Source organism: Pieris brassicae, chromosome 9 (assembly GCF_905147105.1).
Source record: "Pieris brassicae chromosome 9, ilPieBrab1.1, whole genome shotgun sequence".
In the NCBI taxonomy this organism is placed as follows: domain Eukaryota; kingdom Metazoa; phylum Arthropoda; class Insecta; order Lepidoptera; family Pieridae; genus Pieris; species Pieris brassicae.
This window is the reverse complement of record NC_059673.1, coordinates 14,922,168-14,940,159: the sequence shown is the minus strand read 5'-3', so window position 1 is coordinate 14,940,159 and position 17,992 is coordinate 14,922,168. Positions and strand designations below refer to the sequence as shown.

General features: G+C 31.6%; 1 protein-coding gene across 1 annotated transcript; it reads right to left on the bottom strand.

Moving 5' to 3' along the window:
- Nucleotides 1-759: 759 nt before the first annotated feature.
- Nucleotides 760-8,174, bottom strand: LOC123714139 (calmodulin-2). Its single transcript, XM_045668294.1, has 6 exons — nt 8,025-8,174; nt 7,345-7,448; nt 6,405-6,546; nt 4,682-4,801; nt 3,283-3,419; nt 760-1,310 (listed from the first exon to the last, which is right to left on the bottom strand). The coding sequence occupies exons 1-6, from the start codon at nt 8,055-8,057 to the stop codon at nt 1,127-1,129; spliced, it is 720 nt and encodes a 239-aa protein (XP_045524250.1). The 5' UTR covers nt 8,058-8,174; the 3' UTR covers nt 760-1,126.
- Nucleotides 8,175-17,992: the final 9,818 nt, after the last annotated feature.

Sequence of the window (17,992 nt, the reverse complement as noted above, 5' to 3'; positions counted from 1 at the left end):
TTAGTCACCAACGTAGTCCTGGAATGCGCGGTTGTACAGAAATCCTCAAAGCAGTAAGGCGGAGCATTCACACTGCATACATATATAAAACCTTAATAGAGTATGTTACAAAAAAGTTTTCGCAACGCTGATTGTACAATAAGTACGAAACAAAAATAGAAATATTTCAAGGTGGGAACATTAGTATATAAAATATATTCATACTTACTATGACTATTCTGATCTGAGCTTCGCTGAGATATGCTGTATGTATATGTATGTATTACGCAACAATTTAACGGTAACAGTAAAAGGTACTAAAAACAAACCACTGAAAACAATTTTGTTGTAAGTAAACATAAAAATAAATAGATACAAAACTTCTTCTATTAAATATCTCTGGTCTTTTATTAAATATTGGTATACATATTTAATAAAAGACTATTCATTGTTAATACTTATAACAGTTTTGTTTTACAAGCCAATTATCACTAATTGATGACGAGGTTTTCCGACGACAAATTACTCGACCCGTAAAAGCTGAACTTTTGATTATTTAAGTCAAGTTTTAGGAGATTGTTAAAGGACGATTCTTGGGGAAATTGAAAATCCATTTCATTAAATTAATGCAATCATTGAGAAATTCTGTTTGATAACAATTATTGTGAGAAATTTGTCTTTAAATACTTTGTTATTTTTGTTGTTCCTACATTTGTTCCTACAGTTCCTAAATTCAAATGATGTATTAAGAAGCTTACTTAAAATAACAATTTACACAACAAGCTTTCATTACTTTAATATATGCGTTACAATAAAGTTACATAGCGTCAACTTTTCAATTGGTATGTGACGTTTTACGCGAAATATAATGTCTATAATCTAATTTTACGTAATATGTGCTTAGTATATAAGTTAATTATTTTAATCTGTTCGACTACGTGGTGGACAGAAAGACTGTGTTCAGGTTGTGTTTCCACCACACTGTTATAAACTGCTTTTTTCATTTCTGATTATAAGAAAGTATACAATAAATAAATATGAACTGAGTTTAACTGTAACGTGTTACGTTACTGACTTCACTACGTTTTACAATTTAACGAGTTTTAAATACACAGTAATATTAAAATAGACAACTATGATTAGGGAATCAATTCTGTACTTCGAGTACTTGTTTATTTGTTTTCTTAAGCCCACAGAGTTTTCTACAGAATTGTTTGTAGTCTATGAGATTGTAGCCGTTTTTGTCCATCATCATTGGGGCCTCATCCAAAGCGTATTCCGCTTCCTTTTCCGTGAAACGGTCACCCCACGTCATTAAATCATGGCGAATTCTGTAAAATGAAACAAATATGTGTTTACATCATCGCGCAATTACCAAAATTATTTATTTAGAGAAAGTCAACAGGAGCTGACTGAACACATGGACTTCGATTACTTCACGTAATGATATGCGTGTTGTTCCCACGAGAATGTAAGTGCATGCTCCTATTTAACCATGCCTTCTGCTGATAGAGGCCAAATCTTTGTTTTAAATTTATTTTATTATTATTGTATACTTAAGATGTCATGTAGAACATAGTGTAATGGTTGCAGCTCCTTATAAACGTTGAGTAAAACAAAAACTTGGCGATTAAAAAGAGTGGCGGAGAGTTTATTGCCAGTTCTTCTCTTCCGTTCTACGCCTTTGATTTGATAACTGGCAGTAAGTGGAAAATTACAAGCATTTTATATATTTTTTTGACGTTCATAATTGTGCATTGAGTTATCTATATGAATAAATGATTTTGATTTTGATATTTGTATTGGGTCCGCTACCTGGTAAATATAAATCGTTCATATTCTGTAAAGCGTCCTGATAAATTAAACAAATGCCATTTAGGCAGGACCAATATGAATCTATAACAAAAAAAAACGATTTTTTTGTATGTTGGTTTAATAAGTTTACTCTGAAACAAAAACTCCTTTATTTAATAGTCTAAAGGTTAGTCGGACTTCACAGGACACCGAACAGCTGGCAGCCACCTCAAATAAAGAATTAGACTACCTATTTAAAGGAGGAACGCTACCAGTATCTTCAGAACCTTGCCTAAAGGGACTTCTTTTATTAATATATTTTAAGGTTAGATATTGTTTTTTGTTATAATTTTTGTTAGCTGTAAGATTACTTTATGTACGTTGGTTACAAATAATTAATTATACATAGAAAAATAAATTAGTAAAACTGGAATACGACAGTTGTATGATACATTTTTTTGCTGTGTCGTTTTGATTGCTTGTACAAATTACTTTATGTGAATTAATCACAATTATGACATTTCGTTATTTACAGATTATTGATTAAAAGGTTTGAGAGGCCTTTAATTAGTTTGAATGATACGCTATCACTACTTTTATTAAAGAACTGTAAGGTAACATACCCTAATGCGGATAATATTCTTTAAAGTCTTTAAGAAAAACGCTTTAAGTTAAAGTAAATACCGACTCATTGAATTACAGCAGCGAAACAATTGTAATTGTCCTTGGAACAATCGCATACAGTTGAACTAAGTAAGGACTATAGTTTTATTTAAGTTCAGACCGGTTTTAAGTTAGTCTGCAAGTTTATTTTCTTGGCGTGATCAAGTTGAGAAGTTCTGATTAAACAAAAAGAATGTTTCCTAATCAAGTCTAAACTTTTTCAATAAATAAAACATGAAATATATTGAATGCAACAAAAGTACACTCAGATTTTTTAATTAAAAATGTAATTAATCATTATAGTTTATAGAAAAGCCTTCACAGCTGGGATTCCACGATCTCAGAGTTGTGAGTCATAGCTTATTTAAAATAACACAACAATAAGAGGAAACATCGAAAAACATCCGACCTTTTTCATATTATGATAACGTTAACATACAATAGGAGAGCAATCTCGGAAATGGCACGTCAACTCCCATTTTACAGCCATAAGCTGCTAAGATCGACAAATGTCTTTACATTAGTCTTGTCATTACATCCGTGAGAATTATGTAAATTGCTTCGGGGATCGTAAAACATTTATACCATGAGACATTTTGATAATGATCTTGATCTGTTAGCAGAAATAATGAACTGCAGAGTTTTTGTTCATAGGGCATAGCGGACACAATTTCGCGCTAATGTAATGTAATATTCCTTAATTATAAATAAATATTTTTTGTTGCCTTAAAATGAACGCATATTAAAAATTTGCGCCTGAATTAGGACAATAGTTGTCAGCAGAAAGGTGCCGTAAGAATGAAGGTGCCATTGATAAATATTATAGTTCACAATAATTCAGCGTACCTTGCTTCTGGTATGTATCCAGTGTTTTCAGGGTCCCATCGAGACAGAGCAGTCACTAGAATTTCCTCTGAATCCAGTTCAAGCGTTTTAAATCCGAGTAGGTTGACGAATGCGTCGAAGTCTAGCGGATTTGTGGCCTGTATTAACATAAAACTTTCATTGATTATTAAAGGATTACACGATTAAAAGAGGACGTTGCGACAAGGGCCTTTGGCAATGGTAAGCGGTTAACAAGTAAGATATGTGTGGTTAAGCTGGATAATTGGACCGAAACCTAACGTACTACGTACGTACAAGTTAAAAGTCAAAAATACCCATTATCGACGAGGAATAATGGTGAATGTTATAAAAGTAGAGGCGAGAGAGGTATGTCAGGATTGTAGCAAAGGGAGGTCCGTGGTCACACCTACCCTTTAAGGTAAAAGGCGTTATAAACCAATTTTTCATATCATTTAGAATTTCAAACTAAACGGTTTTCAAAATCCATTTTTTCATTTTTTTCTATATTTAATTGCATTGTTAAAATAATAAATACATTGTTAGTGTCAATATAACGTAAATGACACCTTAGTTAACGATTTCGCTTTCCGTCTGTTAATGTGTAACCTGTAAGTCATCTATACGTATATCTTCAGATAGATTTTACTAAAATTCGTATAAATAAATACGATATTATAACCTACAATTATTAGTCACATGTGTATTTCTATACGAAATGTTTGTTTGGATAGTGCTAACAAAAAACATGAAACGTATAAAAGTTTATATAAATATATCGTAAACATACAATAAATTTATCGAACGCAAACAATGCTCTGTTTAATTTGATAGAAAATTGGTTAAACAAATTGTAAAAATATTTTTACACGAACAGAATTACTCTCAACTGGCTTAAAGTATCGTTTTGTATAAATAAAACAGATTTATGGTCATATTTTTTAACAGATGTCTGGCAGTTTTTTTGTAATATGTTCATGATTCTTTACATTTTTAATTGTTTGAATTGTAGTGAAAAATATAATTGTCTTGAAAATATTAAAATTATATTTCTACACTACTAATTTGAACGTTTTGTCGCGTTTTGTCATTTAATTGGCCAATAATAGCCAATGCGATATTTTTTTTGCACTAACGATTTTTTTAAACTACATTTACCATAAAATACTATTAAATTTAATAAAGTACACACCAAAGTATGCTCCATAAAGCAAGTATAGATTTCTAGGGCAAATACTATTAGTAGCTATTAATATATACTGGACCATAACATAGTGACCACCTTGAAGCTCAGTGGTCTGGCGTATGGTTTGTTAATTGAGTTTATTCCAGCATGATATTGCTCCTGTCAAAAACGGTTTTTGATTATTCTGTATAACAATACAGAAATATTGAGAGATACCTCAGATAGCATGTTGCTGACAGCGTGTTCGTCTACATTTTCTCCTAAGCTGATAAAAGTCCCACGTAGGTCGTTGTGATCTATGCACCCGTCACCGTCCAGATCGAAAAGGAGAAATGCCTGGAAAACCAAACTCGTTAGAAAAATCACTGTTTACTATTAACAACAACATTTAATTATATCAATACTAAATTAGTTTTTAAGTACCTTGCTATTATTTTCTTTGAAAGATAAATATTTTTATTATTTATCTACAATTTTAAGAATCGTTATAATAATTAAAAATAAATTGAACATTAAATATTTAGTCCCTGTGGCACCCTTAACACTGGCATGTTAGCGTGTTCAACAAGGAAAACATCAGCTCTGATACTATCTACCAGGTATCAATTAATTAGAACCTGTAAAATTCAACCACACAATAATATAAACTTACCTTACATGTAATAATATTATTTCATATACGTAAATAAATGTAGGGATTTAACACCGGCTCACATGTAATAGTTCTGAACACACTCGAAAAGAAAATTAAACCTAACCCCAGCTGACGCATATTATTATTGAACAAGAGTAATATTAAAGTCTTCTTCAATACTTATAGCGATACTAAGTTACTTTTGGGTACTTACGACAGTCTTACGTTATTGGTATACAATTATTAATAGAAGACTCTAAATTCGATGATTTGATGAATATAATAGAGTATATACTTATTAAGATTCTGCAAATACACTGATAATATGTTTTTTTTTATTTATTTCGTAACCGTAAAGCTAACATAAATTATAGACACAATTATACTAAATACAAAGGCAAATGAAATACATAAATACAAAAAGCTTCAAACATTGACAAAAACAAAAAAAAAAAAATATTCAATACAATAACTAAGTAATATCTAATTCGGCTGTGTTCTGTGGTGGTGTATTGAGAGTATTCACGTGAGGTTGTGTATAAGGGGTTTGCTCATTGTGTAGGTGATTTAGTGCTATATATATTCTTAATACTCGATACGATATTATTTAAATATTTGTGCATTTATGATTTTTCACGAATCTAGGTTTATTGTTCTGAATAATACGTTCAGTACATATTCTTACATATAACTTTGACTATATTTTTTGTTCGTAACAGACACTAGTAGATTTTATCAAGCGGACGTGACCTGTTGTTTGCCGAAGCGATTATGTAGACGCCATGAATTGCTCTCCCGGGTTATTCGAGACTTTCGGCTTAAAAGTAATTGCAAATTTTGAACGTTTACAGAATAGCTTTCTAGATGATGTAATGTATTATTCCGTACGTAATGAGAATATGTAAAACTGATTTTACGCGAGTATATCTATAACGGACTTCCTCGATAAATGAACTATTCAACAAAAACAATCTAAAGAGTTCCAGTAGTTCCTGAGATTAAGCGTTAACCCAAGCGCTTTTTATACTTTTAAAAATATTACGTAATTTAAATTTAAATTACGTAAATCGTTGATGAACTGAAGACGCTTCCACGCATTGGAGTCAAAAATTATCGTTATTGATAATAATATGAAACAGACGATCTCTATTAACAATAAAAACTTTAAGAGTACAAATAACATCACAAGTGTATTCAGAAAGGATGTTAGGTAATTTTCTTCTAAAAAGTCCCACGACAAATAATTTATACAGTATATGTAAAGAATATATAGTCACACATTACTTATATATATGCATAAGTTACCTCCTTAAGTTCGAAGATCTTATTCTCGTCCAGTTCCGCTAATATATTGCCATTGACTTCCAAAGCTTCACGGGCTTTCGAACCGGAACGAGCTCTCGGCTCAGGAACCGAAAGCTCAAAAGAATTATCACCAAGAATAATCCTAGAAAATGTTATCGTAATGTAAAATCAGATTTGTTATCAAGGATATACGGCTCACACGACGTTTGAGATATGAGAAATTATTTTCATAAATTCAGAATTTATAACATACTTCCACAGCTAATTAATATTCTGGATTCTCGAAAACTATAATTAAGCTGAGAGACTCACTAATTATTATCAAGTCGTACCTGTATTGATTTAAAGATAATTATAATTAAGACATATCTCCAAAAAACAGTTTAGGTTTTACTCTACTTTACAGCAGTATGGCCCAATTTCTTCAGTGTGCGACTATCAAACAAAGGTTCGATTGCTGGGTATGCATCAATGACTTTATGCCTATGTACGCATCTAAGATTTGCTCGTTTCAGCAGCAGGCTTTTCTCAAATAAAAAAATTTATATGTGGCAGAGAGAAAGTCTATCACCTACTTATCTATGAATTAAAAATATCAATGAAACGGATGCAACCTGAGGCCAAGACCTATATGAGATTGTAGTGCCACTGGATTATTATTATTATTAATATCTCGAATCTTTATCAAATTATCTCTTTGTATCAAAATTTATTTACACTTTAATGAAAAAACAGATACAGCTTTGATTAAAAACTGGGTAATGTTTTCATAAATGTTCAAATCTTGAATTGTTATACAAGACAAAATATTCATTTCATTAAAAAAATTATATAATTTATTTAATTCGTACGTAAATTGTACGATAAACATTAAGGTAAATAAATTTAAAGCTTTTAAAATCACTTGAATAAGTTCTAGTGTATCTAATTTCAGACTTACCCCCCATCAGCCACAGACTGCAGTAAATTCTTCTTGATTTTTTTTATTTCTTCCTGTGCGTCTGACTCATTTCGGCCGCGACTATCTTTGCGTTCTTTACTTTTCTACAAAAGGAAAGCAATTTTGTGGAAATTTATTCGTTTAAACCTCATCTTTGTATAAAATATCCCATCTTAGATAAACCTTTGAGTTATTGAGCAGTTTATTTCATAAAATTTATAAGTTTATCGAAGCCTGTGGAAGTTAAAATTTTTAGCTTTTCTTGAAGAAATTTATGATATTAAATAAAAGGTATAAATATTTTATACAATTAATTTTACAACAAAGCGAGATTGTGAGACATTGGACATATATATGGGACAATAATTTTTGAATACGTTAGTTTCTTTATTGCAAATAATCAATACAACTATTTAGATTCTTGCGTAGGTGCCTGAATTTTTTAAAAAATAGGACTAAGTATTTAAACCTCACTGTATGTTTAGAAAAGCTTATTGAAATTTATTTTGGGACGGACACTGATAGTAAAATTTTAATTATTATCTAATCCAATTTAAAAGACGTAACGATAAATTAAAATGTCTGTAATTATAACTACCATAATTTATTTTAGTAATTTTGAATAAAAAAATATAAATCTACTGTTACTAATTCCTTGAAAGCCTTACACAAACACTTACTGTTTTGGTTTGCTTAGCGGAATCTTCTTCCATATTCAAATTGAATTTAAAAAAATGGCTCAGATACGTGCTCGTGGTTTACACTAGAATTTGTGACTAAACAAATCGTCGGGATTAAATGTACATTGCAATTCCAGCGGTTGATAGGATCATTTTATTTTGGTTTCTAGATTTCATCTTTACGTCAACTAATTAATCTTTAGAGTGGGTAATTTAGTTTTTATTACATATGCGAATATTAATTATATGTTTTAAAGGCCAATTGACTTTTGAATAAACATTATCTATACAGATTTAATAAGTTCTACAAATTATTTCATTTGAAAATGTATATAAATCTCGCATGAATATGAACTTGTGCACACATATTTTAGTGAGAAGTTATACTTTCTTCGTCTACCAAATTGAAACAATTATATTTTCACCGCGGACCCCTCGTTTGTTTCCACAATGGCGACTTTTTAAATATACAAAGTGTTCTATGTCTGTTAAGACTATTTCAAACTTCCAAGGTAAGTATTTATTCATAACTACTACTGGTGGATATATTTTATCTACAGTATAAAATTCATAAATTGCAAACCCATCTCAAAAGCAAACATTAATTAATTGGCGAAGCACTTTGAATTTTTAATTTCCAATGGCAAATAGCGTGAGTAATTTTTGCCGTAATGGTTCGGTTTTTAATCAATTACAAGAGCATCTTAAATCCAAATGTTGGGAATTGCGGTAGCAGAATGGAATTCGCTTGCAACGGGATAAAATTTAAATCATGCGGGGCTCTGGGCTTTGCGCTATTGTAATTAAATTGTAAATCTAATATAGACGACGATTATTTTTGTCAAATTTAATTGATTTAAATAATTAAAGGAAAATATTGTCTGTAAGCTTTAAATAACTAATGATTTATGTTTTCCCGCCCCGTTTTGCATATAGCAAGATACACAGATAAAGGTGGACTTTAAAGACAACTGTATGGAAAAGACCAAGGGGAAGAAGAAGAGGGCGCCCAACAAAAAGTGGATAAGAAGAAGAAATAGAAGCGGGAACAGGAAGCGAATGGAACAAGAAAGACATGGACATCATGCCATGAAAGTCAGTTGGAAAAAGCTGGAGGAGGCTTTTACCCGCGAAGGAGTTCCGATCGACGGTACTAAATTTAGCAAAGATTTAGGATATATAAGATAACAAGATTAATAAAATAATGTAAAAAATCTAAGCTGTATATTATCTTTTTATCATGATTGGAAAGTAAACGGGCTTTATTATTATTGATATATAAAATAAATAATTTAACAGAATTTTTTTTAAACGTTTCAGAAATTCTAGACACACGGGTATCGTAATCTTACTGTTTTGTTCCAGGTTTTTTTTTTATCCAGACACAAATGTAATACACCATATAAATAGTACGTGTGCAGTAGTCATAAAACCCACATTTTTATAGTTACGTCTTAATATTTGATGAAAAATTGCGAGTCGCATGACACTTTGCCGTCTACGTGTTTGTCTAAATATTAATATAGCTGAATCCAAAAAGTTCATATACTCCTTATTTGTCAACTGTGCGATTAGTTACTAAAAAAACAGTAGCCCTCAATAAAGTAATTTCAATTGAATGCTTTTACTATCCGAAAGACTCGAACACAGCGCAGGGCGTTCATGTATGTACAAAATAAATTAATTATATAGATTCAAAAATCGACATGTGTCACACAGAATCAGAATCTGACGGTTGCCCTTATGTATATGAAATAAAAATGATCAAAGAAACGGATGTAATGTGAGGAGATAGGATTGTAGCACCACTGAATTATTATTATTCTCGCTTCTGCGAAAATGAATTGAGGATAAATTCAAAATTGAATTTAAAAGTGGCTAAGGCACATTCAAGAGGTCAATCACCTATGCAATCGATTTGACTGTTTATTAAATTAAAATTCACCAGCGAATGACCTACATTACAGGTGGTTTTAGAGTTTCTGTTTTTTTTGTAAATGCGTTTATTTCTCTAAACATCAAATCAAAACAAAGAGTTCAAACTAAACTAAACTACTAAACTTAAAGGCTTATTCTTTAGCCCTGAGTATATACCTCGCCTCGAAGTATTCTTAACATGAAGAAAGGCAAACAATTGTCTTTCAAACTTTTCAAAATTTTAAGTTATTTAATTAGTAGATTGGTAAATTTGCAAAATTGTAACTAAACAAATTTATATGCAAACACGTAACGTGGGTAGAATACAAAAATATAAAAAAAAACCACAAATATCTTAGGATCAAAAAATTGCTTTAATCTTTTATATTGAATGTATAATTTGCTAATTACTGATATTTGAGTTACTCCATTCCTACCTTTACGGGTAAACAAATTAAGAAAACACTAGCCAGAACTAAATTACTTACAAAACTATAACATTTAAAATGATCATCATCTATCCTATTATTGGTGTCTTATGCAAGGTGAAATATTATTCATATTGAAAAAACTTTAAGAGAAATCCAAAGGAAATTATTAATCGTGCTATATTTCGTCAACATGTAAAGAAATGAAGCAAGGTTTGAAAGTAAACGCAGGTGATATGACATGAGAAATGATGCAAGTTACAAACCGAAATATTGGTCAAGTTTGTGATAACTAATGCTTTTGGTTCTTTTGCCCAATATCTACGGCAATATATCGTATTTGGAATAAAATAAGTGATAGAAAAGAATTGTCTCTAGTGTCAAGTACTTTCTTGGCGTTGTAGGCTTGAACAATTTCTTACAGTATTAATAAAAATATAACGCTTGTCTGGAAAGTCGGTTTACTGACGATAGTTGAATGTGACAACGTCATAAGAAAATACTGATGGAAAGGTTGCTTTTTCAAAAGAAAATTTTAATTTTATTTGTTTGATAGATATTTTGTATGGATACAGAGAAGTAGGTAAATGGAAATCACAATTGAATTGATCAAATTACATTTATTTGTACGCATAAATACAATTATGTCAATTTTTTTCATCGCTCACTCAAGTAGGAGAGAGACAGATGACGAACGCTGCCGAACGCGGAGGCCGATTGTGTCTCCTTGTCGCGCTTAAATGGAACGCCTCAGAGCTAGGTAACGCCGCAGAGCGAGGTAACGCCGCATGAGTCATGTTTTTTCGTGCGTGCAGCGGGCTCCATCGAATTATAAGACGATGTGTACGTCAAAAATTAGTTCACATTTGTCAACATAACGCAAACCATCATTCTATAGTGTTTTGTCTCTCAGTAGTTTGACCTGTAAATCTTAATCTTAAGACAGTCTATTTAAGATTAGGATCTGGAGGTCTGATTACTGATATACTAAACACTCTTCTGTTATTGTATTGTAAATAGCAAAATAAAATTAAATTTAAATCCATTTAATTGTTTTTTTTTACATTTTGCGTAACTTGTCAGTGCCAATCTATATTCAGCCTTAAAATTTGTAACTATTGTAACTTGCGCCATAAAAAGAACACCTATTTTATACACATTGACAAATAATGTTAAAAATTTAACATTAATCTCAATGAACTTGATATTAAAGTAAAAAAAAAAACAAAAAAAATTCACTAAAATAAAATCGTTCTCGAAATTTCAAGAGCTGAAACCTCAATTCGAATGCGATTTACGTTCGTACTCGAGTGAAAACAAGTTCATATCGTCGCCTGTATTTACGACTGCGGGGCTCACAGTCTCACGTTAGTGTAGCGTATATAAAATACATACATGTATTAAATGTCTACAGGCGGATTTCTTTACCTAAGTCTGTTTTAAGGTTTAATTTTTTAAAGAGCGTACAAATTGTTAAAGGGTTAGGCAACACATTTGCGAGCTCTCTGGCATTGAGAGTGATCATGATATCACTTAACATCAGATGAGCTTGTAAAAAAATATCAAAGCCTGTGTGGCTTCGTCGTCCTTAAACTATTTAATAAAGTAACCTATATACAAACCTAATGAAACTAACTAGTACTATCATTACTAAATAAATATTTTGTATCTTTTCCGTAGGTACTTAATATTTTTGATATATATACATTATTTACGCACCTTAAACAAACGTGTAATGTAATAAATAGACAAAACGTATTATCAATTTCAATATTTAAATATAATTCATTATTATTGCCCTTAATTTAATTTAATTTTATTTTATTTACGTAAATAACCTGGGGGTAGGTTAAAATAGTCTAACTTGCAAAAAAATTAAGAAGAATTCGTTTTACTTTGATTTTATTATTAACTAAAAAGAGTGTATAGAAAAAAAAATAATAGTAAAGTCAACGTTACCTATATTAAGAAGGAGAAAAAAACATCCTGTGTACATGCATAGGCACTTATGTATAAGCTACATTTATAGACGCGTCCTTACTTAACCCTGCTGTTCAATGAAGCATAAAAATGTACTTAATTTATCTTATGCTTTGAGAAAATGTAACCGAAGGCTTGTGTTATGTTTCTAAGGTTGCGTCATGTGTTTATTTTTGATCAAAATGAAATTTGTCTAGAAAAATGTTTTATAATCCAGAGTGTATTAAAGACAGTTGTTACGTTTTTGCAGCTACGCAGCTATTAGCCGCTAATAACAACATTAATATATCACTAATAACTTCATTAGCAATATAAACTCTTTTTAAACTGCGGTTACAATGAGTAAAGTCACATACATGGAATCACGATCGAATCGTGTTTTTGTCCGTATACATCATCCAGCAACTGAGGCGTCCGAGCCGGCCAGTCAGATATTAGACCAGTTAAGGATCCTTTTTTCTAGCTTTTTAAAAAGCTAAAGGTTATAGAGATATGAAGGACTTGATTGACTTTAAACAGCATAGCTGACTTGACCACTTTACTTTGGATGGAATCACTGAGAAAAGCAGTGAGCCCATTCTTCCTTAGGGGTCTCTTCCATAGCATTTTCGGACGCTTTCACCGCATCTTCAGGGCTCGTACAGCGAATACCTCGAATTTTATCTTCATTGTTGGGTATAAATGAAAGTTTCTGGGCGCCAGGTCAGGACTGTATGGCGGATGACTCATTATCTCGACACCTGCCATAGTCATATATTCACCAGTCCATGCGAAGGTGTTTCTGGTCGTCGGGTTAAGTATGGGGAATCCATGTGGTATATAGCTGACGCCTAAATGTTCGTGTAATATTTTTTTGACTTGACTCATACCAATGCCTAGACTTGCCCCTATCTGCTGATTGGTCACTCTCTTATCTTCCTCTATCATGCGTCACACAGCACTGATGTTATCTTCAGTAGTCGCTGTTAAAGGAAGTCCCTCACGGATCATCATTGAGATTCCTACGCATACGCTTAAACTCGTTAAACCAATTGTAAATAGTGGCACGAGATGGGGATTCATTAAGAAATGCTAATCGTAGCCTATCACAGCTTTGTTGTTGAGTAAGCCCACAACGAAAGTCATAATAAATCATTGATCAAAAATTTTCTCGCGTTCGGTTCATTATAGATTTGCTGCCAATTCACAAAAACAAATGACAATTGAATGCAATATACTACATTAGGTTCCAAAGAGTTCTAAAATTTAAATTCAAAAAAAGTTTTCATTAGCAATGTTTGTAACTGGCCCGTTCTAAACATTTTAGTGTTACCAATGTACCTTCAATATAACTGTAACTCAGAAACTTTCAGTTGTGAATTTTATTGGCAAAATTTAATCCGCGCGCAAAGCCAAACTAATTCTTAATATAACCCCCGTTTAGCATGACGAATGAATTCTTAAGTATACCTTAATTTTATAGTTTATATTAACACGGGTATTTTTAGATCTTCGTAATATACGCTATTTTCTTAAATAGCATTTACGCAATTGCTCCGACATTAAGGATTTCACATTTCATTTAAAGCAGTGTAAATAACTAATTCTTGTAACACAAAATTACAGTGCAACGATTTTTCAACTACTGCGCTATAATATGCAATCATATTATTTTCTTTCTGGGTTTTATTCCCGAAAGATAACATTAAGTCCCTTGCCATTAAAAACGCCGACGAATATCAAACCTTTTATAGTTTTATTAGGAGTTTATAGAAATTATTACTGCAGTCAATAACAATGGTGATCGTGTTCCAATTCAAAATTCTGAAAAAAATTATTTTTTAAATTACTATTTATTTTTTTGACAAATGTTGAAACAACATTTAAATGTGAGTGTGAGTACTTATAATACTATAAATAAGTATAATTGAACTTTAGTTCAATGTAGTGATACTTATTAAAAAGCGAAAAACAAAAATCAACTTCCCGTGTTTATGGATAGTTCAGAAATACACTATAAGATAAATCATACATTTATTTGCCTTCCCGTCAACTAAAATTGCTGATGAGATTAAGATGTGTCATTTATTTACGTATCATGCCAACTGTAATTTATCAGATGTGTTCTAAATATTACATATTATGTAGCTGCTGACCGCAACTTTGCTCGTACGAAATTACCTTACAATATTTTATCTTATATTGTATCAATATTGTTTGTTTTATTGTCAATAGAAGTTATGAATCGTAGTCTATCTATAATTATGTGATTTGATTTGATTATATAACTAAAAAAGAGACGTCGCCAACCAAAAGCGTGGGAAGAGGAAATTAAAGAGACAGCCGGGACTGATTGGAAAATAGTAGCAAAGATGAGAGACAAATGAAATAATTTGGAATAGGCATTCGCTCCGTCAGAGATTGTGTACTAATATTGAATATAATAAAAACATAAACCTAATGTAATCCTTATTATAGTACCTAAATACATGCTTATAGCTATTTATTTTCATCTGTGGTGGTGAAATTTATTTTATAAAACTTGTTTCTAGAACTATATAACTTTCAAAATTATACTATCGTCTCACTTTGTCGTCTTTCTCTCTCTATCCTTATATAACTTGTCGGGCTGTATACTGTAACATAAAAACTTTTCTTTTTTCAACTTTTTAATTATTTTGAATTTGGAACACATATATTATTTTAAAAACTTCTTTAGATTTTTCGCCATTTCACTTTTTTGTGTTCTTTATCAAATTACAATATAGAATGGGGTGTTAAAGAAAATAAGATTGCAGTGATCGCCATTCACAAAGTGGGCATGGAGCCGTCGATCATATTCGAGGCACTTCAAAAGCTTGGTATCAGGCGTATCTTTGCATATCATACTATCAACAGGTTCAACAACACTTCGTCTGTCATATACCATAAAAGATCGGGGCAGCCGCGTGCTGTTAGAAGGCTGTTAATACTGTTATAATCCATTAGGTTCGAAAACCCATAAGGAAGCAAAAAATCTTATCGGGAGAAATGACCTAAAGCTCGGTGCTCATCTGCGATATACATGACATGCCCTAAATTAATAATTACAATTAAAGAGCCGCAGTTGAAAAGCATTGAAATATCCTCTTTACCGATGAAAAAAAATTCATGGTGGAAGAATACTACAATAAGCAAAATGATAAAGTGTTCGCTCACATTTCTAAATAAGCTGCTCAAGTGGTCGGAAAGGTACAACGTGGTCATCATCCTGTGTCAGTGATTGTTTTGTGGGGCTCTCGCCATTATCTAGGCGTCAAAAAACTACAATTTTGTGAAAAAGGAGTGAAAACTTCAGCCAAAGTGTATCAAGATACAGTCTTGAATCATGTTATGAAACTTCTCAGCAATACACTTTTTTTAAAATATACCGTGCACTTTCCAGTAGGATTCTGCACCTGACCACAAGGCACTCCTCAAGCCTGGCTTGAAACCAATGATCCGGACTTTAATAGAACTGAAGACTGGCCCTTATCTAGCCCAAACCTCTAGCTTTTAGACTTCAAATTATGTTCAGTTTTAGAGGACATGGCCCTTTCTTAACGACACGGTGACACTGAGGCTCTTAAAAAATCATTAGAGAAAGCAGTGAAGAAATTTCCCTTGGAAACGGTGAGTAAATCCATAGATTCATGGCCAACCAGATTTTGCTGAGAATGACTAAATATGTAGGTATAAATTTTCATTAAATTTCACATTATTTCATTAAAAAAAATGCATTGGACTAGACATTTTTTTACGTACAATGGTCTAATTTTGGGTTAGGTTCTTCAATGAAAAACTTTGTTTAAAATAAACAAATAATATCTTAAATTAGTCACGAATATACTGCTAATAATTACGTTATAAAATAAACAACTAATTTGGGTTTCTGTTAATTTGAGGCATTATTTCATATTAAGATTAAATATTTCCTGGTGCGTTTAACCAATTCCTACATCCAGCTTCCGTTTTACGAAAAACAATTCGAAAGATTTTAATGATCTTTTTATTTTAAATGAAAGCAGATAAAACGAGTTACACCTGAGTTTTGCAAGCCCCAAATGCATATTTGAATAAAATTAACACTAACAAAAGTTAAATCTTTAAGACTATGTAAGAGGTCGCGACTTACAAAATGGTGGGACAATTTTTAGATTTACATTTTACTTCCTTTCCACGTTTCTTGAATACTTAGCGCCTTTTTGAATACTAAAATAGATGGCAGTGAAATATTATTCAAACAATACATATAATGTTTGTAAAATTTTACATTATATTTAACGATCCCTCACCATATAACAGAGAGTAAAAAAAGCAGTAGTACAGTATTGTTACCAGTATATAAAGTATTTATTGCATTGCACGTAAATATGTGAGCATTATGTCTCTACATAATAATATAGTTATCTGCACCATGTGCCTGTTTTATGTAAGTATAGTAATCTTTTTTTTGTTCTAGGTACATTGTCTTCACATATAATTATCAAATCAATGTATGCAAAATATTGTAAAACAATTTTAAAAGAGTGAGTATGGAGTTACTTGTACATTCTTCTCCATACGAAACTACCCTATCCCTGGGAATAATTTTAAATAATATTCGAGAAATCTCAAGGCGGGATTGCTACTGAGTAGCGACTGCGCAATTCTTGAACGTACGTACTTTTTGTCTCTTGCGTAAATTGCTCCGTCCTTGTCGTAAGGCGGTCTAGAGTACTCAGCCTAGCTTCGAGAAGGTTCCGATCTTCCTTCTCTCTCGCGCATCGTTTCGTCCTTATCCCACACCTAGGAAATTTGTTCGAATATAATATTTCTTCATCAAAGGGATATAACTAGGCCTGAAAACGCCTGAAAATGGGTCTCCTGAAAACAGCACCACTCGACCACACCTGTTCTGAAACTGCCTGAAAATATGCTCGGCCTCCTGAAAACTAGGGTAATATTTTCAAAATAATGTCATTGACCCTCTCCTGAAACGGTCAGACCTCATATTTTAGCCTGCTGAAAAGTTCTATAAGTAGTGGAAAAATCTAGAAACATTGCACTCAATCCGTCTTCGTAACAATATGTATAATATTTTGCATAAGTTTTCAAAAACACGAGGTGATTCAGTAAACATAATTGGTATATAAAGAAAGCTATTGTTACAAAGCACAAAACGTACATAACATATCTTATATAGTATATAAACTCAATCAATAATGAAACTATTATATTGCGTTTACAAAAAATACGTATAATAAATACGGAAAGTATATTTCTTAGTTTCAATGTAAATAGATATATCCTAACGTAGACAAAGTCAAGTGTTTCATCTAGAACGTAATATATATGCAAATAATAGATAAAATAAGCTTTATAACTTTCCTATCCCATTGTTCAAACTTGTATCTTCGAGCCAAGATTTAACTTTGGTTTTGTCTTATTAAGAGAACAGATTAATAGTTTTGCTTATGGGAAAAGTTTTGAAGTAGAATTCGCGTTTGCACGAACCAGTTCTTGTGGAAACTTAAACCTAAAACACACTTTGCTATCTTATACAGGTAGGAGAGAGGAAATTCTGAATTAATAATGTTTTATTTGACATGACGTTTCCTTTATAAATAATTACATGCATTAGTAGACACATTTTGGTGACTATTC

Bases quoted from the DNA above. Each gene is read 5' to 3' on its own strand.
- LOC123714139 (XM_045668294.1), bottom strand. From the start codon at position 8,057: ATGGAAGAAGATTCCGCTAAGCAAACCAAAACA. The intron at 3,420-4,681 runs GTATCTCTCAAT...ATGTTAATACAG, and splicing joins TCAGCAACATGCTATCTGAG to GCCACAAATCCGCTAGACTT. The intron at 1,311-3,282 runs GTACGCTGAATT...TTCATTTTACAG, and splicing joins GGATACATACCAGAAGCAAG to AATTCGCCATGATTTAATGA.